General features: G+C 39.4%; 1 protein-coding gene across 3 annotated transcripts in view; it reads right to left on the bottom strand.

Annotated features, from left to right (window-relative positions):
• ARHGAP19 (Rho GTPase activating protein 19) overlaps positions 1-25,140 on the bottom strand; it is a 61,744-nt gene that overhangs the window by 19,385 nt on the left and 17,219 nt on the right. For all 3 annotated transcript variants that reach the window (XM_032883220.1, XM_032883226.1, XM_032883234.1), the window contains exons 2-7: positions 15,795-16,060; positions 14,649-14,729; positions 12,560-12,769; positions 9,778-10,004; positions 7,202-7,288; positions 100-165 (exon numbers count right to left, since the gene is read on the bottom strand). In XM_032883220.1, the coding sequence (XP_032739111.1) occupies positions 100-165; positions 7,202-7,288; positions 9,778-10,004; positions 12,560-12,769; positions 14,649-14,729; positions 15,795-16,060 (937 nt within the window). The remainder of the gene's footprint in view (positions 1-99; positions 166-7,201; positions 7,289-9,777; positions 10,005-12,559; positions 12,770-14,648; positions 14,730-15,794; positions 16,061-25,140) is intronic.

The following is a 25,140-nucleotide window of genomic DNA, read 5'->3' as shown; positions in this document are numbered from 1 at the left end:
CAGAGGCTCAACCCACTGAGCCACCCAGGCGCCCCAAAACTCCACTAATCTTAATTAACTCTCTCATTGTTTGGGCTAAGATCAATTTCCTATTCTTACCTTTGATGCTTGAGTTCTGGAGCCCAAATAGTGCAATCTGGCACATTCCCGAATATAAATAGGAGCCTGGGCAGGATATAAAAAGAAAACCAAGAACAAGTAGTTAGCAGTATCTAAAATTCTTTCAGACCACAAGAATAGTGATTCTTGAAATAATCTGACTGGCAGATTATTTCAGAAAATCAAAAGATCCTTAAAATGCCCTATTCCATAGCTTCCTTTCTCTTGCCACCAAATGGCATCTCAACAGTTTTCTGATAGGAAAACTGTTTTGGAAGGATACTACTATAGTTTAAAAAAATGAAATATGGCATGAATATACTCAAATGAGCCAGAAACAAAAATACAGACATTTGTAATAATGTTTATCTTTGACAAAAACTACCCCAAAAGGGGCACTTTGGTGGCTCAGTCGGTTAACAGGCAGCTCTTGATTCCAGCTCAGGTCATGATCTCAGAGACTTGGGACTAAGCCCATGTGGGGTTCCGAGTTCAGTGGGGAGTCTGCCAGAGTTTCTCTCCCTCTGCCCCTCCACATTCACACATATGCTCTTTCTAAAGAAAGAAATCTTAAAAAAAAAAAAACCTTACAAATTACAAGTGGTCCCTAAGTCACATTTTAAAATCACTGTAAGAAAATACCATTTAGAATTACTATGGGAAATAAGAAAGAAGAGAGGGAGTAAGGGACAGAAGAAATACTTTATGAACTAATAGGAGTAATTTCCAGTATCTACTGTTGAGTGAGACAAGTTCGAAACAGTATATAAAGTACCTGTGTAAGAAAGAAGAGGAAATAGGAACATACATACACATACACACTTATTTATTTTTACAAAAAGAAACACAAGGGGCGCTTGGGTGGCTCAGTGGGTTAAGCCTCCGCCTTTGACTCAGATTATGATCTCAGGGTTCTGGGATCAAGCCCTGCCATCAGGATCTCTGCTCAGCAGGGAGCCTGCTTCCCCCCGCCCCCCGCCCGCCCCGCCTCTCTGCCTGCCTCTCTGCCTACTTATGACCGCTGTCTGTCAAATAAATAAATAAAATCTTTAAAATAAAAAATTTCATAAAAAAGAAACACAAAGGGAACCAGGATATAAATGAGAAAATAATGAAAATGGTTAGGACAATGCCTGAGATTTATCTAAGTACACCTTTTTGTGCTGTTTAGACTTTTGAACCATATAAATATTCTACAGATTCAAAAAATACAATTAGGGGCGCCTGGGTGGCTCAGTGTTAAAGCCTCTGCCTTTAGCTCAGGTCATGATCCCAGGGTCCTGGGATCAAGCCCTGCATCGGGCTCTCTGCTCAGCAGGGAGCCTGCTTCCTCCTCTCTCTCTCTCTCTGCCTGCCTCTCTGCCTACTTGTGATTTCTGTCAAATAAGTAAATTTTTTTTAAAAATCTAAAAAGAAAAAAAAAATACAATTATATCCAAAGGAAAACAAGGCAGTCCCTAAAACTGAACACAAGCAGGAGGGGCGCGTGGGTGGCTCAGTGGGTTAAAGCCTCTGCCTTCGGCTCAGGTCACAATCCCAGGGTTCTGGGATCGAGCCCCGCATTGGGCTCTCTGCTCAGCAGTGAGCCTGCTTCCCCCCCATCTCTCTCTCTCTGCCTGCCTCTCTGCCTACTTGTGATCTCTGTCTGTCAAATAAATTTTAAAAATCTTTAAAAAAAAAAATTAACTAATCATTTCTTTTTAAAAAGAATTTTAAGAATTTTAATCTACTTCTTGCCCTCACAGAGCCTAAAAGCAATGATACTCCAGAAACAATGAGTGTAACTAGTGTCACTCAAAGAAACCAGGGCTCCTTGAAGAAAATGTGATTCCAGGCCCAGGGCAGAGCAAATGCAAAGTGAGCTGGGGACATTTTTATGCCAGGAAGGAAACAGACTAATGGAATCCTGTCAAAAAGACACAGCAGGAAGAGCTTGCCAGGGCTCTCACTGGCCAAATCTGAGACAAGTTGAAAATTAAAATTAACTGAAATTGACTAACTACAAGCCTATGAGTCTATAGAGATGTTCGTTGAAACTGAGGAAAGGAAAGCTCTCTTCCAAAGAAAAAAGTCAACTAATAAAAATTAAACAGTAGAATTAGAAAACCACTGTTTTGTAATACCCAGTATAATCATAGATTCCAACAGGATTATCAATGGATGCTAAAATCATTACATTAGGTAATCACCCTGCAGGTTACTTACTAATTGCGAAGAGAAAAGAATACCTTTATAACTGAGAGATGTGGCAGTTAGCAAAATTAGCGTCCCTGAGAGGGAGACAATCTGACATCCTGCGCCTCCTAATGTGATGCAATCTGACGCAATACGATGTACACAAACACCACCTGTGAAGCTTTGCCAAATACGTTTAACGTGAATCTAATCAAGCCTCTAGACCTAACTTACAGTTTACAGGAACTACAAAAAAAGGGGGCAGAGAACATGTCAAATAACCTTGAGAAAACAATAAGACAAATTTAGGATATGGAATATTCTATAACTCAATTGGCCTGAATGTGTCAACAAATCAATGACATGAAGGAAAAGCATCAGGACTGTTCCAGATTAAAAGTGTGATAATCAGGGGCACCTGGGTGGCTCAGTGGGTTAAAGCCTCTGCCTTCAGCTCGGGTCATGATCCCAGAGTCCTGGGATGGAGCCCCACATCGGGCTCTCTGCTCAGCAGGGAGCCTGCTTCCTCCTCTCTCTCTCTGCCTGCCTCTCTGTCTACTTGTGATCTCTCTGTCTGTCAAATAAATAAATAAAATCTTAAAAAAAAAAAGTGTGATAATCAAAAGCAAAACACAAACCTCCATTACCTTACGTTATTAAAAACAGCAGCTATGAAATACACTCTTAGGATTTACTGGGGGAATTTGAATCTGTATTGAATATTAGCTATTATGCAATTCTTATTAATCTTCTTAGGATAATGGTACTGTGACTATTAGGAGAATGTTCGCAGGAGATGCATGCATCAGTATTTATATACGAAGTATTACGATGTCTGCAATTTACTATCAGGGGTTCAGCCAAAAACAAAACTAAACAAAAAAAATGAATATATGGAATAAGATAAAGCAGATATGGCAAATGGTAACATTTGTTGAACCTCAGAACAGTGAGTGTTCACTGTTTTACAACTTTTATCTGTATTTGAAAAACTTCAGAACGAAGTTTTAAAAAAAGAGTCTTGAGACACTAAGACACCTACAGTTCAATTTTCTTTTTAAGATTTTATTTATTTATTTGACAGAGAGACAGCAAGAGAGGGAACACAAGCGGGGGGAGTGGGAGAGGGAGAAGGCGGCTTCCACGAAGCAGGGAGGCCGACGCAGGGCTTGACCTGAGCTGAAGGCAGACACTTAAAGACTAATTTAATTTTTACCTTGGTAAACTATAAAGGCAGAGCTCAAAACCAAAAGAAATTTCCTCCAAACAAGACTATGACAGAGCCCATACCCACTTATTCTACGAAATTCACTTTAAAAAAAAAAAACAGGTGTCTGGTGGCTCAGTCAGTGGAGCATGCGACTTTTGATTTTGGGGTTGTGAGTTCAGGCCCCATGTTGGGTGTAGAGATTACTTTTTAAAAAGTTAAATTTAAAAAAAAGAAAAAAGGGGACGCCTGGGTGGCTCAGTTGGTTAAGCAGCTGCCTTCGGTTCAGGTCATGATCCCAGTGTCCTGGGATCGAGTCCCACATCGGGCTCCTTGCTCTGCAGGGAGCCTGCTTCTCCCTCTGCCTCTGCCTGCCATTCTGTCTGCCTGTGCTCGCTCTCTCTCTCTCTCTCATAAATAAATAAAATCTTTAAAAAAATAAAAAATAAAATAAAATAAATAAATAAAAGAAAAAAGAAAAATAGCTCTGCCCCCAAAAGACACTCTCTCTAAAAACAAAGCAAAACATGGGGTGCCTGGTGGCTCAGTTGGTTAAGCATCCACCTTCAGCTCAGGTTAGGATCCCGCGGTCCTGGGATCGAGCCCCTCATTGGGTTCCTTGCTTAGCCAGGAATCTTCTTCTCTCTCTCCCTCTGCCCCTCCCCCCACTCATGCTCTCTCTCAAAACCTTTAAAAAAATAAAATAATAAAAACAAAATAAAACAAAAAACATTCTTTGTCCTGTTGTCCTTTGTCTACTGTTTGTTTGTTTTTTTTTTTTTTAGATTTTACTTATTTATTTGACAGAGATCACAAGTAGGCAGAGAGGCAGGCAGAGAGAGAGGGGAAGTAGGCTCCCTGCTGAACAGAGAGCCCAACGTGGGCTCGATCCCAGGACCCTGAGATCATGACCTGAGCCAAAGGCAGAGGCTTAACCCACTGAGCCACCCAGGCGCCCCCTTTGTCTACTGTTCTAATCCACTTATCTAGATCTTGACCTCTAATGGATGAAAATCTTTGACCTGAGCACCCAAGCCTGTGATGCAGCCCTCTGTGTGCCAGCCTACTAAGATTCTGATTTTCATTTCTAAACTCTGGACTCTGGATCACTCACCATCCTACAGTCAATAAATCCTAGGATGGCCTCTATGTTCACACCCTGCATTTACTACAAAACTATAGTCATCACAATAATATGTTACCGGTATAAAGAAAAACATATAGACTAACTGTATAGAACAGAGAGTCCAGAAATAAACCCTCACATATATGGTCAAATGAGTTTCAATAAGAATGCCAAGACTATTCAATGGAAAAAGGACAGGTTTTCAACAAATGATGCTGGGAAAACTAGATATCCATAGCAAAAGAATATGGCTGGACACTTAACTTAATACCATATAGGAAAATTACCTCAAAATAGATCATAACCTAAATATAAGGCCTAAAACTGTAAAAAAAAAATGTTTAAAAAGCATACAACAAAAGCTTTGCAGCACTGGATTTGGCAGTGATTTCTTAGATGTGACACAAAAGGCACAGTCAACAAAAGGAAAAATATAAACAAATGGGAGACTTCACAAAAAATTTTCAATTTTGTGTACCAAGACTCTATTAACTGAGTAAAAAGGCAACCCACAGAATGGGAGGCAATATTTGCACATCATACATCTATCCAGATATATATAAAGAACTCCTACAACTCAACAATAAAAGAGCAACCCAATTTAAGAATGGGCAAAGGGGACGCCTGGGTGGCTCAGTTGGTTGGGCAGCTGCCTTCGGCTCGGGTCATGATCCCGGCGTCCTGGGATGAGTCCCACATCGGGCTCCTTGCTCGGCAGGGAGCCTGCTTCTCCCCTGCCTCTGCCTGCCATTCTGTCTGCCTATGCTCGCTCTCTCTCCCTCTCTCTCTGACAAATAAATAAAATCTTTAAAAAAAAATAAAAAAAAATTTAAAAAAATTAAAAAAAAATAAAAAAGAATGGGCAAAGGCCTTGAACAGACATTTCTCCAAAGAAGACAAGCAAACAAGCAATAAGCACGTGAGAAGATACTCATTGACTCATGAATCATTAAGGAAATGCAAATCAAAACTACAATGAGGGACGCCTGGGTGGCTCAGTTGGTTAAGCAGCTGCCTTTGGCTCAGGTCATGATCCCAGCATCCTGGGATCGAGTCCCACATCGGGCTCCTTGCTCGGCAGGGAGCCTGCTTCTCCCTCTGCCTCTGCTGCCACTCAGTCTGCCTGTGCTCACGCTCTCTCTCTCTGGCAAATAAATAAATAAAATCTTAAAAAAAATAAATAAATAAACTACAATGAGACACCACCTCATAACTATCACCAAAAAAAACCACAAAATAACAAAATAACTGTTGGTAAGGGTGTGAAGAAATGGGAAATCTTGTACATCACTGGCAGGAATGTAAAATGTCGCTATAGAAAATAGTATGGCAGTTCAGTGAGAATTACCATGTAATCTAGCAATTCCACATCTAGATACCCAAAAGAATTAAAAGTAAAAGCAGTGTCTCGGGGCACCTGGGTGGCTCAGTGGGTTAAAGCCTCTGCCTTAGGCTCAGGTCACGATCCCAGGGTTCTGGGATCCAGCCCCGCATGAGGCTCTCTGCTCGGCGGGGAGCCTGCTTCCTCCTCTCTCTCTGCCTGCCTGTCTGCCTACTTATGATCTCTGTCTGTCAAATAAATAAATAAAATCTTTAAAAAAAAAAAAAAAGGAGTGTCTCAAAAAAGATATTTGTATACCCATGTTCATAGCAGCATTATCCACAGGAGCTAAAACATGGGAGCAACCCAAGTGTCCTCAACAGATAAATGATAAGCAAATGTGATATACACAATGAAAGGGATATTACTGATCCTTAAAAAAGGAAGGAAATTCTGACAAATACTACAACGTGGATGAACCCTGAAAACATGCCAAGAGAAATAAGCTAATCACAAGAAGTGTGATTCTACTTATATGAAGAACTTAGTCAATTCTCTCTCAATTCTCAGCTTTTCCAGTTGGCAAGACACTAAAATTGAGAAACTCACTATCAGGGAAGTTTGCTCTACAGAAAAAACCAAGAATATGACTGTGCAACTTTTTGTTTGAATCTTAGAAACATCAAAAGGTCAAAATTTCCAGTCATACAAAGGGCCCTTTCAAGAGAACAAAGATTGTCTCAATCAAATCAGAGGGCCTCTAGAAAGCAGAAAAGGTACTATTCCTCAGTCTTCTCAGCAGGAGACCATGGTAGAAAAGGGTTTGTCTTCAAAAGATCTGTATATGTGGGTTTTGTCTAATGGAGTGACTCCTTCTGAAATCCATAGAACCACAAAGTTGAGAAAATTATGTGGCCAGAAATATTGACAGTTTGGACTAAAAGGGACAAAGTACAAAATGAAAAGAGATTGTCAGACCCTCAAAACCCTACTGGTAGGAAGCAGGCAGGATAAACTTACCCAACTGCCAATACACACTGGCTTTCATGAAAAAGGAAAAATGACTCAGTGGAGCCAATTAACCTACTCAGCCTCCAGATACCTTCCTATTCCTCCCCACCTTGGCCGTTTTCTCTGGGTTTTGCCACTGTCCAACCTGGTTTCAAGTCCCAATCAGGACCTTTTTGGTTGTCATCCTTATATCCCTGATGAGAATCCCACCATGCTTCAACCTCCTTATCTTGTTACCACCCAAATCCCATCCCTTACTTACCTTAAAAAGTTTCTGGGAGTGTTTAATCATAAAAGCCATCCCATTGTTTAACTTTGTGATATTTTCTTGAAGGTCATTTGCAGTGACCTATTCAGAGGAAAAAAAATCAAAAGAGGGGGATTAAGAGCTGGGAAATGGGGGTGCCTGGGTGGCTCAGTGGGTTAAAGCCTCTGCCTTCGGCTCCGGTCATGATCCCAGGGTCCTGGGATCATGCCCCACATCAGGCTCTCCGCTCAGGGGAGAGCCTGCTTCCTCCTCTCTCTCTTTCTGCCTGCCTCTCTGCCTACTTGTGATCTCTGTCAAATAAATAATAAATAAAATCTTAAAAAAAAAAAAAAAGAGCTGGGAAATGGAAGAGATACTCCATTTACTTACCAATAAGCTTATTTTTTCAAAGATACAGTGGCTTTTTTTCCCTAACAACAGTGCTTCTAATATAATGTTTAATTCTGGAAAGGCATTTTGGTTCAGCAGGTTTCTACTGAAAATGACATAACCTAGGAGAAACCAGGTGTCCCTGAAGTTACCAAAAAATCCTTGAAAAACAATCTTTGTTTCCTGATTCTGCTCGAGAATTATACATGCAAGCAGAGCTGCTTAAGAGAATCTAGTCTGGGATTCAAAATTGGCAGGAAGAACAGAATCTATACCAATCATCAAGGACACTGCCTCTTCAGAGAAACTGTAGTTTCTCCAAAAGGTGAGAGAACTGTCACTACTAGTTGATACCAAAGGTGACATCTGTTTCTTAAAAACACATATGGTCATTGATTTTCTTCTCGTTTCTCCTGCCTCTAAAAAAGAGCACTTGAGCATCTCTACTATCCCAAAGCCCTCATATCTCTGTTACTTAATCTGTTTGCTGTTACCAAGATCTCTTAATATTTTTCTATAGGCAGAGATTACTCACTTTTTTCATAATTTCAGTTGGCTGGTTCTAAAATTCTTTCATTAGGAGGCTTGACCTCCTTAATACAGACAAATGTTGGTGTGTCCTTTTATTCTTACCCACCTTCCCCAAAACCTTTGTCTGGGTAGAGGTTCTTCCGGCCTGGAAGATCACATTTTTTTCACTCGTTACTTGTTATGTAAAATATTCCATACTACTCCTTTCCCTTTTTTTTTTTTTTTTTTTTTTGGTAAAGTAAACTCCATAAGCCCATTGTGTGGCTGGAACTCAGGACCCCAAGATCAAGTTTCAGCAAGCTCTACTGACTGAGCCAACCAGGCATTCCACAACTGCTCTCCTTAATCTTCCTTTTCTCATTTTTTATAATCCCAAAAATCTTTTATAAGTCACCATATCTTAACTATTTCTAGTCCAACAACTAGAGATAAGTGATAAAATACTAATTTACGCCCAATTTACAGAGAAAGAGCCTAAGTATAAAAAGGGCAAAGGATGGGCACCTGGGTGGCTCAGTGGATTAAGCCTCCGCCTTCGGCTCCAGTCATGATCTCAGGGTCCTGGAATCAAGTCCCGCATCAGGCTCTCTGCTCAGCAGAGAGCCTGCTTCCCCCTCTCTCTCTGCCTGCCTCTCTGCCTACTTGTGATTTCTCTGTGTGTGTGTCAAATAAATAAAATCTTAAAAAAAAAAAAAAAAGGGAGGGGGCAAAGACACAGATAATATAGCTGGTTTGCAACTTCCAACCCAAATATTCTGGCTTCCAATTCCATCATGCAATAAAACCCACATTATGAATGGGCAGGAACAGGGGCACCTGGGTGGCTCAGTCAGTTGGGCATCTGCCTTGGCTCAGGTCATGACCCCGGAGTCTCAGGATTGAGCTCTGCATCAGGTTCCCTCCTCAGCTGCAAGTCTGCTTGTCCCTCGCCCCTCACCCTGCTCATGTTCCCTCCCTGCTTCCCTCTCTGTCAAATAAATAAAATCTTAAAATATATAATATATAAAAAATATATCTCATATATATCATATATATGGGCAGGAACATATATATGATATATATACAGGCAGGAACATAAAGCTAGATGCCTCCAGGTCAAAAATTAGTTCAAAAGACTTTTATAATTTATTTCTCACTTAAGTCACTGAGAAAGCCATGGTCTCAGTAATAAAAAACACATTCAGCTTTTTCCAAGGAAGGCATATCTACAAGAAATAGAAAAGTCAGGATAAGGCAGGATTGATCTATATCATCTTACCTAAAAGCTTAGTGACATTATGTTGTAAAACTGTATGGTTCTAGTCTAAATTTATACTACACAATCTTCAGAAATCAATCTAATTTTTCAAAAGCCTTTCCTGTTAAGAAAGAATATACAGTGACCAGCCAAAATGAGTATTCTAGTTTAGTTAGTAGCTATAATTTTCTACTAAGAGCTTCCATTAATAAATGATCTTTCAAATTTATCAGAGATTGATTTATACATGAGGTTACAAGAATTGGCCCCTTCAAGTTTAATGACTCCCAAATGAACTAACAAAGTATGTCCCTAACATTGTAAAGCTGAAGAGTAGACCTTGGACCCTTGATAACCTCACCAAGGTACAGCCCCAGGATGAGGCCAAGCCCAAGAAAACCAAGCAATCTTTGCTCTTCCCCTCAACACTCACATTTTTCGGCCACAGGACATGGGGTGCAAACATAAGGGCAAGGTTATAGGCAGACATCTTATTCTTGTCTTGTTTCTTTGCTGTCTGGTACAGGAGATCAAGCAATAACTTCAGCAAGTTACGATTGGGTGGAGGGAGAATGAGGAAGAGCAACTGGAGAGCCTCAATTTGCCGCTCCTTATCTGGAACATTGGTCTTGTTTCCTTTATCATCAAACTGCATCAAATCTTGAGGACAAAAGAAATGATTGCAAAGGAGGGAGAAAATACAAGGAAGAAAAATCAACATGCCTACTATTATCCTCCCCTCAACTCCAATCCAAAAAAGGATGAAAAAAAGAATCAGGCATAAACACAGATTATAGCAAAATATAATAGTGTCAGTATTCAATAATAAAAAAAAATTTTTTTAAATTTTAAATAGGCAAAAGACTTGAATAAACATTCCTCCAAAGAAGATATACAAATGGCCAATAAGCATTTGTATATTCTATATTACTAGCTATCAGAGAAAAGTAAATTAAAACCACAATGAGATACTACTTTATACCCACTAGTATGGCATAACCAACAAACTGAAAATAACAAGTGTTGGCAAGAATGATGAGAAAATTAAACCCTCCTACATTGCTGGTAGGAACGTAAAATGATGCACTTTGGAAAACAGTTTGGCAGTTCCTCAGAAAGCTAAACATAGTGTTACCATATGACCCAGCAATTCCATTCCTAGAAAAATATTCTTAGGGATATAGAGAAACGAAAACATGTCCACACAGATCTTTGACAATGCCACCCCCTCATTTTTCCTTACCCAGATATTTTACTGTTAGAAGAAATATGACAATGAATTATGCGGGAATAGGAGGATGATCCACACAGCTCCCCCATGGAATCAGAATCACTGTTTCTCCCCAAAGAAGCTACACACATTATCGATAAAAACAGTCCCCTTGATAATCAGAACTTCAAAGGACACAAATAACCATTTGGATATAATTCTAAATCCTGAAAATGATTACACTGTGTTGTTTAAACTATTTAACTTCAATAATAATTCCAAGTTTAGAAATGGCAGATAATATTTCTAAAACCTATTCTCTGTTAACATGAAACTGAAAACAAAAATCCCTTCCAGTTATCAGCAAGGCATACCAAATGCTACAATTGTGCCACACCTCAATATGATCACAAGGAACAGTGAGTCATGGGGTGGGGGAGCTGAGGATTTCAAATATTGCACTAAATTAACTCAACAGAAAAGTGAACGGGATAAGCATTCTTCATGTTAACACTTATAAAAAAAGTATCAGTATTTTCTGTATCTTTTTCGAGATCCAACTTTATTTCTCTCCAAAATAATTATAAAGTTATATAACATTCTAATAGTATTTATTCATTTGTATAATTCAGATTGCCACTGAGAGTGCTAAAAAACAAATCTACCCTTCTGAGATTTTACAAATTCAAAGCTAGTTTTTTAAGTAGTAAAAATTAGGGACACCTGGGTGGCTCAGTCACCTGAAAGTTTGCCTTCAGCTCGGGTAGTGATCCCAGAGTCCTAGGATCCCAGGCTCCTTGCTCAGCAGGAAGTCTGCTTCTCCCTCGGCCTGCAGCTCCCCTGGCTTGTGCATTCTCCCTCCCTCCCTCTCTCTCTCTGACAAATAAATAAATAAAATCTTAAAAAAAAAAAAAGTAGTAAACATTACTCAACAGAAAAACTTGTATTTTCCTTAAAATTAGAAAGAAAGAGGAAAATGGCCAAGGGCAGAAACCAAGTAAATGCAGTACGGATTTTGATGCCCCATGCTCTGAGAGTCTATAGCAACCTAAGAGCTGTGCAGTCTAAGAATGAATTCCCCACCGCACAGACATAAAAGAGAATGAGGGAAATATGAGCTGAAAATGGAACATCCACAAGAGAAAAAGAATATATGTATTTGTTTGTAAATGTGTAAAATACCTCTGAAAGGATACACTAAAAATCAATTGCCTTGGTTGCCTCCAGGAAGAAAAACTGGGTATTGGGAAACAGAGGTGGGAGAGGGGCTTTTTGCTGTATACTTTTATGAATCTTTTGAATTTTGAACCGTGTGAGTGTACTGCTTATTTAGAAAACAAATAAAATTATTTTCAAGAAACAAGTTTCCAGGGCGCCTGGGTGGCTCAGTGGGTTAAGCCGCTGCCTTCGGCTCAGGTCATGATCTCAGGGTCCTGGGATCGAGTCCCGCATCGGGCTCTCTGCTCAGCAGGGAGCCTGCTTCCCTCTCTCTCTCTGCCTGCCTCTCTGTCTACTTGTGATCTCTCTCTGTCAAATAAATAAATAAAATCTTTAAAAAAAAAAAAAAAAGAAACAAGTTTCCAAGATTACAGATGATCTCAACTGAGCCATAGTAAGACTTAGCTAAAGTCCCAAACCACTGCAAATATAGCAAACCTGCAACCATCTCAGGTACGTGAATCAATCCACAGAAAAGCATTCATTTATTAAGCAACTAAAATATTCAAAGCACAATGCTTTGTGATCCATCTTGTATCCCTGACTCATCAGGGATACAAGAATAAATAAAACCCAGAATTTATCATCAAAGAAGCTGATTTAACAAGAAAAACACCTGAAAACCTAATTAGCCAATACTACCCAGAGAGCCCAAAATATCATTAAGTCTCAACCAATTTTGCCAGAAGTAATGCTATGGGTTACAAACAACAGAAAATGCCAAACAACTTTACTCAATCCAAAGAAATGTATTCATTTACACCTCCTTCTCACCCCCTATACTCACCAGCAATTTTGAGGTGTGCATGGAAATGTTTATGAGTCAGCAGGGGCTCAGGTAACTCTCCCAGAAACATCTTCAGCAAGGTAGCAACGTCATTTGAATGAAACTCCCCTGATTCCAAGTCAATATCAGTTCCATTATTGAGAGCATCTCTTAAAATCTGCTGTCGGACACTATTCCCTGGAACTCTAAACAAACCCTCTACTCTCAAGTCTGTTTAGCATGGAAAAAACAGAGGACATGCAAAAAGAAGTCACAATTAAAATAAGTCATCTAAAAGATTAGGCTTGTAAGACCTTTTATAAAGACCTTGAAGGAGGTTTTCTCCTCATTTCCCAGAAAAGTTTTAAATCTACTGGCCCCTAAGGAGACTTGTCTGAACATCCCTGAGCACCTGGAGACAGTCTGCCCAGGACCAGGCACATTCAGAGACTGAATTTTACCTAAACAATGACTGGAATGAGCTTGAAAAATAAGTTGGAAGAAAGCCAAATCTCCCAGAAGGCTCCTTCCCTTTGGTTATCTCAGACTTTGTCTGGAGGGAATGAATTCATCTGTGGTAGTCTGTTGCTCCTATAAATGGTTTCTCAATCCAAAATGAATCTAGAGTCTCTGCACTGTCCCAGAAATCAGAATTCTAACCTGTCAGATCACCTTTCGGACTGAGACTCCCAGAAGCTTAGGATCACCCCAACTGAACTGTTTTTCCCTTCCAACTAGGTTCTAAGCTAATCTAAGAGGATAAAGAAAAATGAGAATTAGAGTTTTGGTTCAATCTGGAAGAACCATGAGAGTTCATGTTTTCAACTTAGGTACATATTTATTTTTGTATAGCCCCCTAATTCAGGGGTTCAAGTTCAAATGCCTTAGAGGGCCAGACAGATAATAATAAATGAATGAATGGGAACCAGAACAAACTAGAGAGTACATACTTGTGCTCCAGCTGATTGTGCCCAAGGGAGGGTCCCAAGATACTAGATCTTCCTATCACCCAGAGAATTCAAAAACCTGGACTTTCCCCATTCCCCACTGATAACTGATTTTATTTTTACTTTAATCCTTTCCCAACCAAACCAAATGTGAACGTAAAGGACTCAAGTCCTTATGCCATCAGTTTGCAACCTCTTCTCTAGCTCCTACCAGAATGCCCCACATAAAACAGTCAAAAATAAGCATTTGTATTGAATTTATCAAAGTATCACATACACCACACATTTCACAACACTCAACTGTACCAAGCACTTACAGCAAGACATAACCAGCATGAACACAAAATAAATAATCATTAAGCAAAGAATATATATATATATATTTTTAAAGATTTTGTTTATTTATTTGACAGAGATCACAAGTAGGCAGAGAGGCAGGCAGAGAGGGAGAAGGAAGCAGGCTCCCCGCTGAGCAGAAAGCCTGATGCGGGACTCGATCCCAGGACCCCGGGATCATGACCTGAGCCGAAGGCAGAGGCTTTAACCCACTGAGCCACCCAGGTGCCCCCAAAGAATATATTTTAATTATAGAATTCCAGAGATGAAAACTATTTTTAGTGATAAATCATGTTCCCTTGAGTAAAGATCATGATTCTTTATAATGTATTTTTCCAGAAAAAAAAAAAAAAAAAAAGCCTGAGTCTAGAAGAAAATGTGATTTTATAGATACTAATTTATCTACATCTTTGAGAGTATAAAACAAACCAATATATGAGATGAAATTTAAAAGGGAATATATTTAGGGGAGCCTGGGTGGCTCAGTGGGTTAAAGCCTCTGCCTTCGGCTCAGGTCATGATCTCAGGGTCCTGGGATCGAGGCCCGCATTGGGGGGAAGGAGGGGGTCTCTGCTCAGCAGGGAGCTTGCTTCCCCCTCTCTCTCTGCCTGCCTCTCTGCCTACTTGTGATCTCTCTCTCTGCCAAATAAATAAATAATAACCTTCAAAAAAAAGGGGGGGGAATATATTTAGAAACATGCCACCTAAAATTATCATTGGTTAGTATCTTTTGTTCACTGGCACCTACTTACTCAAGGAAGTTAGCTTTCAACAGAAAACTGACAATTCTTCATAACAAAGAATAATAAAATCTTGAGAACTCTTACTTTTGTGTAGATACTCAATTAGCTGGTATATCTGGGCAATGCCTTCCTCCGTCAATGGGGATCCAAATACCACTCCTTTTTCTAAAAAACCATACAACAGGACAGAGCTATATTTTCTATATATAGTACAAAATCATCATTCTTAAAGCCACTCACGCATCCTATATTACAGTTCAGCAAATGCTTTCACAGATTCAATAAACAGAACCTTAAAGCTAGAAGTATACCCAAAAATTCAACAACTCTCAATCAACTCTCCACAAGTTTAATATTAGTCATAGCTTCCTTGAAGGCAAAGACCATCTTCTTAGTTAAGTAACAATACCTAGTGTGTTGATATTTAACTTAAAAGAAAAACAGAGAGGCGCCTGGGTGGCTCAGTCAGTTGAGCATTCCACTCTTGGTTTCAGCTCAGGGCATGATCTCAGGGTCCTGAGATCGAGCCCTGCATTGGGCTTCAAGCTCTCACAGAGTGCATGAGATTCTCTCTTTCCCTCTCCCTTTGCCACCTCCCCCACTCCAGCCATGCACTCTAAGATAAATAAATAAAACCTTTAAAATAGATAAATAAATAAACAGAATTTAGAACCACGACTGTCAAAATATGACAGATTATTCACTGGAATTGGTATAAGCCTGATCTGTTATAATGTTCAAACTTTTTTTCTACCATAAATGATTTTCTTATACTTAATAAAATAGTACCTCTATAATATCTTATCAAAAGTAGTCCACAATTTATTTTCTAGGAAGACTTTTATTTTGGGTGACTCATAGATATCTGCCTTATCAAAACAGTCCATAGAATGAAAACATTCGAGAACTGCGATAAAGAAAGTTCAAACTTTCTTTACTGTACTCTCCAGCTATGTCATAGGGCATGAAAATCAAGGTGACTACCTAAACTGAATCATGTCACCTTTCTCAGGGACTGATATACTTGCTTTAGTTTAGCTACTTTATAAATTTTTATTGCTAACCTGAGATTTTACTACTTAAGAAAATGAGAAAAATGCCCCCCCCCCCAAAAAAAACCAAAACCAAAAAACCTTTACATAATAGCAACTCAGTGAAAGTACAGATGTGAGGAGGTGAAGCCCAGGGAGCAGCTGCGACCTGCCCACCCTTCACAGACACGTGCCCTACCCTTTCGCTTGAGAGACATTAGAGACCGGAAGAATCCTGACGTTGGGCCAGCCCCACCAGGCAATTTAAGGTCCACTTCCCCCATCAGCTGAGCCAGCTCAGTTCCAGGTAAGTCAATGAGCCTTGTGATATTGCTGACCACCAACTCGGTGAACACCTCAGGTTTCTCATGTCGGAGTTTCTCCACAAAAAAGTCAGGATTGAAGATAATGGGCTGCCCTCGAAGGGAAGAGTCATTGCAGATAACAAAATTGCAGATGGCATCACTGAAAAAAATGAAACAAGACACTTTAGGGGGATCATTTGTGCATGTTTCTCGTGCTCTGTAAGCCATACAATTATTCACTGTTTCTGTGGGTTAACCTACATATTGGTTTAAAAAACCTAATCCTTAGTCTGTTCAATGTACAAAAGAAGACAATTTGAGCTTGTTGCTATTTAGGTTATGCCCACCTAGATACTTGGGAATTTCATCTAATGAAAAGATACTAAATAACCTCTAAATACAACTTGACTCCCTGCTCAGTGGGGAGTCTGCATCTCCATCTCCCTCTGCCCCTTCCCCTCCTCCTGCTCATTCGTGCCCTGATAAATAAAATATTTAAAAGTAAATAAATAAATAAGACCCGATTTTGCCCCTTAATTTCAGGTGTACACCATAAGACATAGATCCTTAGAGCCTCCCTAGCCCATTGGTATATTAAATTTGGTAGTCACACAGAGCACATTTCCTTATTAAAACAGCAAAACCCTGAATTTTTACTGTTAAATACTAGTAAGATGCCAGACCTGCCGCTGTTCTTCCTAACACAGCATGGGTAATAGTTAAGGCCTTCTTGGGACTATAGCCAGTACCGTACAATATTTCTCATGCAGTGTCCCAACTGTTGACAGTACCACATTTAGGCCAGTCTCAAATGCCACGGAAACCACATGACAGAAAGCATGAAACTATTTAAGAGCTAAAACTACATTTAAATAGTGTAGTAGGCATTTTGGAGACATTTACTCTACCCATACAGTTATTTGGTTCCTGGGTCCCTACACAGGTGTTTGTTTTCTCTTTCTTTCTTCCTTCCTTTCTTCCTTTCTTTATTCCTTCCTTCCTTTTTCTTTCTTTCTTCCTCCCTTCCTTTTTCTTCCTTTCTTTTTTTAAAAAATTTTATTTATTTATTTAAGAGGGAAAGAGAGGGAGAAAAAGCAGCAGACATCTCCCCCCCCCACCCCCACCAAGCAGGGAGCCTACACAGGCGTTTCCTAATCAGCCCGCTTTCTTTTTTTTTTTTTTAAGATTTTATTTATTTGACAGAGAGAGATCACAAGTAGGCAGATAGGGAGAGAGAGAGAGAGAGGGAGGAGGAAGCAGGCTCCCTGCCTAGCAGAGAGCCCGATGCGGGACTCGATCCCAGGACCCTGAGATCATGACCTGAGCTGAAGGCAGAGGCTTAACCCACTGAGCCACCCAGGCAGCCCCTAATCACCCCACTTTAACTGAAACAGCTGCCCTTGGATTCTGTCCCTCATAATCAAAAAGCCTTCACCAGAATGGAAGGCATTTCCAAGTATATAAAACAGATATTAATTCCACCTTACCCGGGTCCAGAAATGGATTTTATTTTAAAATCCTTCAACTCTGGATGCCTCTGCCCCTCATCTAAGTCCAACCTTTGTTCAGGCAGGTTCTTCTCTTTAGGGCACTTGAAAAAATTCTGTATCTTGCTCCTAATTTCACTTCTCTGTCACTGAATAATGCTAAGCAGATACGTTCTATTGGCCTCTGATCTTAGCTGGTTTTCCACTCCTACACTACCTGGACTATATTCCTGGCAAAGCTCCTTTGACTCTCAAGAAATATTTTCTTCCCCATTCACTGCTTTTCAATGCCTAACTACTATACTGCTTTGTACTTTTAACATGTTATGTTAAAGTACACAACACTACTTGTTTGTACCCATTATCAATCATCTCTAATGGCTTATTCTAATCCTTATTATATAAACAGTCACCTATTATATAACCAATGAGTAGACAAAACACAAACCAGAAAGAACAAGTCATCACATCTGTCAGGCAAAGCTGAAATTCACCTGACACATATAAATATTCCCACGATAAAAACAACAACAACAAAAAAACCAATTACAACTTAAAAGTCTTCCACAACATCCTAGGTACCGAAAAACTGTTCCAGGAAAAATGACACTCTAAATATTAAATATTAGTAATCTATAATCTACTTTGTCAACACTACACAGATAATTTCTAATAATGATATAATGAAAACAAGGCATGGGAAAACTTCAAAGTTCATCACTTCTTCCTTGAAAAATTACTAAATAGGGGCACCTGGATGGCTCAGTGGGTTAAAGCCTCCGCCTTCGGCTCAGGTCACGATCTCGGGGTCCTGGGATCGAGCCCCTTGTCAGGCTCTCTGCTCAGCAGGGAGCCTGCTTCCCATCCTCTCTCTCTCTGCCTGCCTCTCTGCCTACTTGTGATCTCTGTCTGTCAAATGATAAATAAAATCTTTGAAGAAAAAAAAAAAGGGAAAGAAAAACTACTACATACAGTCCAAATTTTCAATTGATAGCTACTAAATTCTTTCTTTTCTCTGAAATGATAATAAAAGAATTCCCATAAAAATTTAAAATTATAAACATGTATTCTCAAGCCAAAAAGTCATTAAGAAAGATATCTAAAACTGCTTACCGACTTAACATTTTTATATACAAGGAAAGGTTATTTTTCTTGTAAGGGTGCAAATGATTATAAGGCAATTAAAATCAAAAGCAAGTGTATCCTAAACCATTGACAAAACCTCTTTTTCTTTCAGTGTCAGCTTATTTCAGTGAAGAAACATGAGTCAATATAAAACTACTGTTTATAATCACTGACAATGAGAAATCACTACTCTGAGAGAGCCAGAAAAATCATGAAATGTATTAGCACTGAAAAGAGTCTTATAATTTACTGAGTCTAAACTATCATTTTACGGACTTCAGATCCCTTTTAATTCTGAAAAACAGATTTCAGATCAAATTCGTTCTAACACATAAATATGCATAAATAGCATCCATTAGGGGCGCCTGGATGGCTCAGTCAGTTAAGTGGCTGCCTTCTGCTCAGGTCATGATCCCAGGGTCCTGGGATGGAGCTGTGCATCAGGCTCCCTACTCAGCAGAGAGGCTTCTTCTCCCTCTCCCTCTGCCTGCCGCTCTGCCTACTTCTGCTCTCTATCTCCCTGTCAAATAAATAAATCTTACAAAAAAAAAATATATATATATAGCATCCACTACATTCCTGAAACAGAAACACACAGAGACATATAACCTTCAGACTTTAATTTTATTAATATCCCAGAGCAATATTCAGTTAAGATCCTAAAACTTCCATCACAGGGGTGCCTGGGTGGCTCATGGGTTAAGCCTCTGCCTTTGGCTCAGGTCATGGTCTCAGGGTCCCGGGATTGAGCCCTGCATCAGGCTCTCTGCTCGCCAGGGAGCCTGCTTCCCCCCCTCTCTCTGCCTGCCTCTCTGCCTACTTGCGATCTCTCTCTCTCTCTCTCTCTGTGTCAAATAAACAAATAAAATCTTTTTAAAAAAATAAAAAAATTAAACTTCCATCACAGATGACACTCCAGCACTAAACTGGATCAAATACAAAAATGAGAAAGGAGCTAGAAGCACAAAGCCCTAGCTACATAGTTTCTGAATAGAGTCCTCCCTACCTGACCATCATCTTCAAGTCTGTCCCCTCCTAAATAGGTAGAACAGATAGAAGAATAAGTAAGTTCAAGGCTCCCTCTACCCATTCACAAAGAATACCAGAAAAAGTTCCCCTGGAAGTCTTAACCCACAGGTAATAAGCAATCTGTTTCTTTTCACCTTCTGCTTTTTCTCCCCTTCCTTCCCATGACCATTCATCTTTGTTTTGCCCCACTTGAACATCTTTAACCTAGTTTTTTATTTCTCCTTTTTCACTTTTTCTTAGTGGAGCACCTATCTGGTAAGACAGGATGTAAGAGAGAAAAATGATTTAAAAGGAAGTAAAATGGAAGATGGGAGATGGAAAAGACAGATACACAGTGGGTTACATTTTTTTTAATTACCCCCATACCACATAGCCTGTTAATCCCTTTCCACAGAATACACAGTATCACAATATAAAGTTGAGAATATCTAGGAACATGATTAAGAACTTAAGAGATTTCTAGGACTAAAGAAAATACTACATTTAAGTAAAAACAACTTCCTACTCTACAGTATCTTATTTTAAAACAAAGTCTAAGTTTGCTCAAGTTCAAGAAAAAAAATTTAATTTCTTACATAAGTGCTGAAAGCTTCTGATGAGGCATTGGTAAAGCGAAGAGACTGGAAAAAAATTTTTCTCCTTGCTTGTTGTGACAAAGGAACCCTCCTTTCCCTGCCCCATTACAGCCTACACAAATTCCAGACATGTTAGAGGACACAAGGACACATTATGGGGACTGAAAGGCAGTACTTATCAGGACTCTAAACATTCATTTGCAAGCAGGAACAAAACAGAAATAAAAAATTGGACCAGTTCATTGTATTTGCCAACGTGTAGATAAAGCTCAACAGTAGCCTCCCATCACACTAAAAGTTGTATTAGACAAAACAATCATATAATGTAAGAGTATAAGGACAAGTACTTTTATAGTATGGAGGGAAGAATGATCCCTACCTCACATCATACACAAAAAATAGAAAAAAGATCAAAATATGAAAAGCCAAACTTTAAACAGTTTAGAAAAGAAGAATGAATAATAAATGAGGCAGAAGAAATGTGTCTTAAACAAGGCATAAAAAGTACAGTCCACAAAGAAAAGATTGACACATTTAACTACATTAAAATTTTAAATGTGTGTACAACAAATGACATTTTGAACAAAGTTCTTTAAAAATGAAGTCAAAATGCCTCCGGAGAGAGGAGCTGGATGAAAGAACAGGAGTGGGAGAAAAACTTTTCACTGTATGTTCTTTCGTATTTTCTGGATTTTTGATTCATGTGAACATAGTACTCATTCACAATAAATACATAAATAGATTTAAAACTTTAAACTAGAAAGCTATAAACTGGGGAAAAAACTTGTCATGCATATAAAAGGATAAGTATTCAGAATTTATCAGTCTAAAAATTTATATCTAAAATTCAGAAGAAAAACACACTCAAAGAAAATTAGACAAATGATCAAGTAATTCATAAAGGAGGAGCCCTACGCGACTAACAAACATGAAAATAATCTCAACCTTAAAAGTTACAAGGGTTGGGGTGCTTGGGTGGCTCAGCTGTTGGGCGGCTGCCTTCAGGTCTGGTCATTATCCCAGAGTTCTGGGATTGAGCCCTAGATCAGGCTCCCTGCTTAGTGGGAAGCCTGCTTCTCCCTCTCCCACTCTCCCTGCTTGTGCTCCCTCTCTCAATGTGTCTCTCTCTGTCAAATAAATAAATAAAATCTTTTAAAAAATAAAAATAATTAAAAGTTACAAGGTCGGGGCATACTGAGCATGGAAACTAGTTAAGATTTTCTCTCTCCCTCTCCCTTTGCCTCTCCCCCAGTCATGCAAGCATGCACACTCTCTTTCTCTCTCTCTCTTTCTAAAAAGGGGGAAAAAAGTTACAAGTGTAAGCAAATTGAAGAATTGTGTCTTTCCCCATCCATCAGTTTGGCAAAAACTATCAGATTCAGGCAATATCTTTTTACTCCTAGTTTGCTGAGGGTTATTTACTATCATGAGTCAGTGTTTATCTATTTGTTATGCAGCAGTTGATATGATTTTTCTTCTTTATTTTGTTAATGTGGTGAATGACCCTGATTAATGTTAAACCAATCTTGCACTTCTTTTTTTTTTTTCTTAAGATTTGATTTATTTATTTGACACAATGAGAGAGAAAGACAGTAGGAGAGGGAACACAAGCAGGGAGAGTAGCAGAGGGAAAAGTAGTCTCCCCACTGAGCAGAGAGCCCAGCGCAGGGCTCCATCCCAGGATCCTGAGATCATGACCTAAGCCGAAGACAGACGCTTAACAACTGAGCAACCCAGGTGCCCCAATCTTGCATTTCTAGAATGCTGTTATATTATCATCTTTATATATTGCTGAATTTGGTTTGCTAATAGTCTGGGTTTCCATATAGATTCATAAGTGAGACTGTCATGGAACTGCTTTCTCAAAGTAGAGAGTTCCTGTGAAATCTTTCATGAGCCAAAATGGCATTAAGTGAAGAAGCCATTACCATTAACTTATATGGAAAAAATTTTTTGCATCTCCAGACTCCAAAAATAGCCCCTCTTAGCATTTTTTGATCCTACATTCCTGGTGGATGCACAAAATAAATCAAGATAAAGCAAAGATACCCACAGACACAGTTCAAACTCATGACAGCTTGCTGCTGAGATGCTGAGTATAGTTCTTGGGGAAGGAGCTTGGGGGGGCCGCTCTCAGGGTCTGAGCTGCCTCTATAATGGCTCACTGGAAAACAAACGCTAAATGCTAGTCTCACTTTTTATCTTGCTTTGTAAAAGTGGAAATCCTCGTTGGGTTTCTTTCAGTTAGTGAAAACAGGCTCTAACGTAGGTCCCTCCTAAAACCAAAGAGGCCTAACACAAACGTTCAAAAAGCAGGGGATACCTGTACAGAGCGTGACCCTCTCTTCCACCGTTTCACTTTCTGTGGTCCACAAGCAGATAATCCCCCTCTTGACCTACCATCAGAAGGTCAACAGTAGCCTGACAACTACCAACGATCCCTACATCATTCACCTCACTTCATCTGATAATATAGGCATTTTATCATTTCACATGATCACAAGAAGGTTGACTATAGCGCAAAAGGTATTTTGAGAGAAAGACCACGTTTACCTAACTTTCATTATATTATTTTTTAAAGATTTTATTTATTTATTTGACAGACAGAGATCACAAGTAGGTAGAGAGGCAGGCAGAGAGAGAGGAAGGGAAGCAGGCTCCCCGCTGAGCAGAGAGCCCGATGTGGGGCTCGTTCCCAGAACACTGAGATCATGACCTGAGCCGAAGGCAGAGGTTTAACCCACTGAGCCACCCAGACGCCCCCATTTTATTTATTCATGAGTGAGAAGAGTGCGTGCCCATGAGATCACAAGAAGGTAGAGGGGCAGAGGGAGAGCTGAGCAGGGAACCTGACACAGGGCTTGATCATGACCTGAGCTGAGGACAGATGCTTAACCCACTGAGCCACCCAGGTGCCCCTCCCTATGTAACTTTGTAGTTCTTAAGAGGAACCATTAAAAAGTTCCTAAGAGGGGTGCCTGAGTGGCTCACTTAGTTAAGCTTCTGCCTTCAGCTCAGGTCATGATCTGAGTCTGTCTTAGGTTCAGGGTCCTGGAAAGGAGCCTCTCCTACTTTTCCCTCTCCCTCTGTCTGCCACTCCTGTTTGTGCTCTCTCTCTCTCTCTCAATCTGTGTCAAGTAAATAAATAAATAATCTTTTTTTAAAAAGTTATCTCCTCCTCTTTGTTCATGATGTTGACAATTTTTCTCTTTTTATTAATTTATGAATCTTATTAGAGGTTTATCAATTTTATTAGCTTTGTCAAGTTTCCAGCTTTTGATTTTGCTGAATCCCTCTATTACATGTTTGCTGTTTATTTTATTAATTTCTGCTCTTATCTTTATTACTCCCTTTCTTTACTGGATTCAGGGTAAAGGTGGTGCTGCCACTCTGTGGAATGGATGACCTTTTCACTAAGTGGTGCTGGAACACTTGTGATACCTACAGAGGGGAAAAGTGAAATTTGATTATCTATCTCACACTATACACAAAGATCATCAATTTCAGGTAAATGGCAGATCTAGAGATGAACAGAACAATAAACCTACTAGAAGGTAATACAGAAAAATACACTCTTGAACTGAGGCTGGGGAGATTTGTTAAATAACTTTAAAATAACACATTAAAAATATTAACCACAAAAAAGATTAATACATTTGAGTTCATTAAAATAAGAACTTGTGCTTATCAAAAGAATTCCTTAAGAAAGCCACAGAGTAGGAATATAGCCAAAAAAAGGGCTCACCTGATATACTAAGCATTCCTACTATCAGTAAGAAAAAACACAACCCACTAGAAAAACAGGCATGAAATTTCAAAAAAATCTCATAAAAAAGAGTTGCCAAGGGGCACCTGGGTAACTTAGTAGATTAAGCACCTGACTCTTGGTTTAGGCTCAGATCATGATCTCAGGGTCAGCATGGAGTCTGCTTGAGAACTCTCTCTCCCTCTGCCCCTCCACAGGCTAGCAAACATGCACACACGCTCTCTCACTCCCTCTCAAATAAATAAATAAACAAAATCTTTGGAAAAAAGTAGCCAAATAAAAAAAAAAATGCCCAATATCATTAGGTATCAAGGAAATGCAAATTTTAAAACAATGACATACTACTACCCAACAGAATGACTAAAATTAAAGGGAATGACCAAAGTTTAGAGAAACTAACAGTTAACTCTTTTATACTGATAGCAAAGCTATAAAACTGGTACAACCACTTTGGAAAACTGTTTGGTCTTATCTACTAAAGCTGAACAAAAGTGTGTCCTATGACCCCATCAGTTCTAAAACATGCTTAATGTGTGTAGCCACAGGTGCACCAAAAATCACAAACAAGAATGTTCACTGAGGTGCCCGGATGCTCAGTGGGTTAGGCATCTGCCTTCAGCTCAGGTCATCATCTCAGGGTCCTAGGATCGAGCCCCGAATCCAGCTCCAGGCTCAGTGGAGAAGTCTGCTTCTCCCTCTCCCTCTCCCTCTGCCCCTCACCCAGCTCATGCTCACTCACATGCTCTCATTCTCTCTCATTCTAAAATAAATGAATTCTTTAAAAAAAAAAAAAAAGTTCACTGAAACATTAATTTGTAAACAGCAAAACATCCAGCAGAATGCTTTCATTAAATTGTGGCATATATAATGGTATATTTTACAGCAACGAAAATGGACATACTCCAGTAAGATGTGCCATCATGGATGAATCACATAAAATGATGAGAAAAGAAGTCTCACACACACCCACCTGCCCACACACTACTTACTAAGTATGCGCTGACATTTACATCAAATCTTAAGAACAGACAAAAGCATATCGTTTAGCAATACTAGTTTAAGTGGTAAAATTGTAAAGAGAAGCAAAGATATATTTACCATAAAATTCAGGATAATGGCTACCTTTGGGGGACAGTGATTAAGAGTAGGCAAGAGGGCATGAGGGGAATTTCCACAGTGCTAGCAATATTCTTGTGATAAATCACTGAGCTACGGAAAAAGGGAGATTCATTGGAAGTAAATATGGCAAATGTTAAGG

This window comes from Lontra canadensis, unplaced genomic scaffold, assembly GCF_010015895.1.
Source record: "Lontra canadensis isolate GAN:19392208 unplaced genomic scaffold, GSC_riverotter_1.0 scaffold3, whole genome shotgun sequence".
In the NCBI taxonomy this organism is placed as follows: domain Eukaryota; kingdom Metazoa; phylum Chordata; class Mammalia; order Carnivora; family Mustelidae; genus Lontra; species Lontra canadensis.
This window is presented reverse-complemented; position numbering and strand designations above follow the sequence as displayed.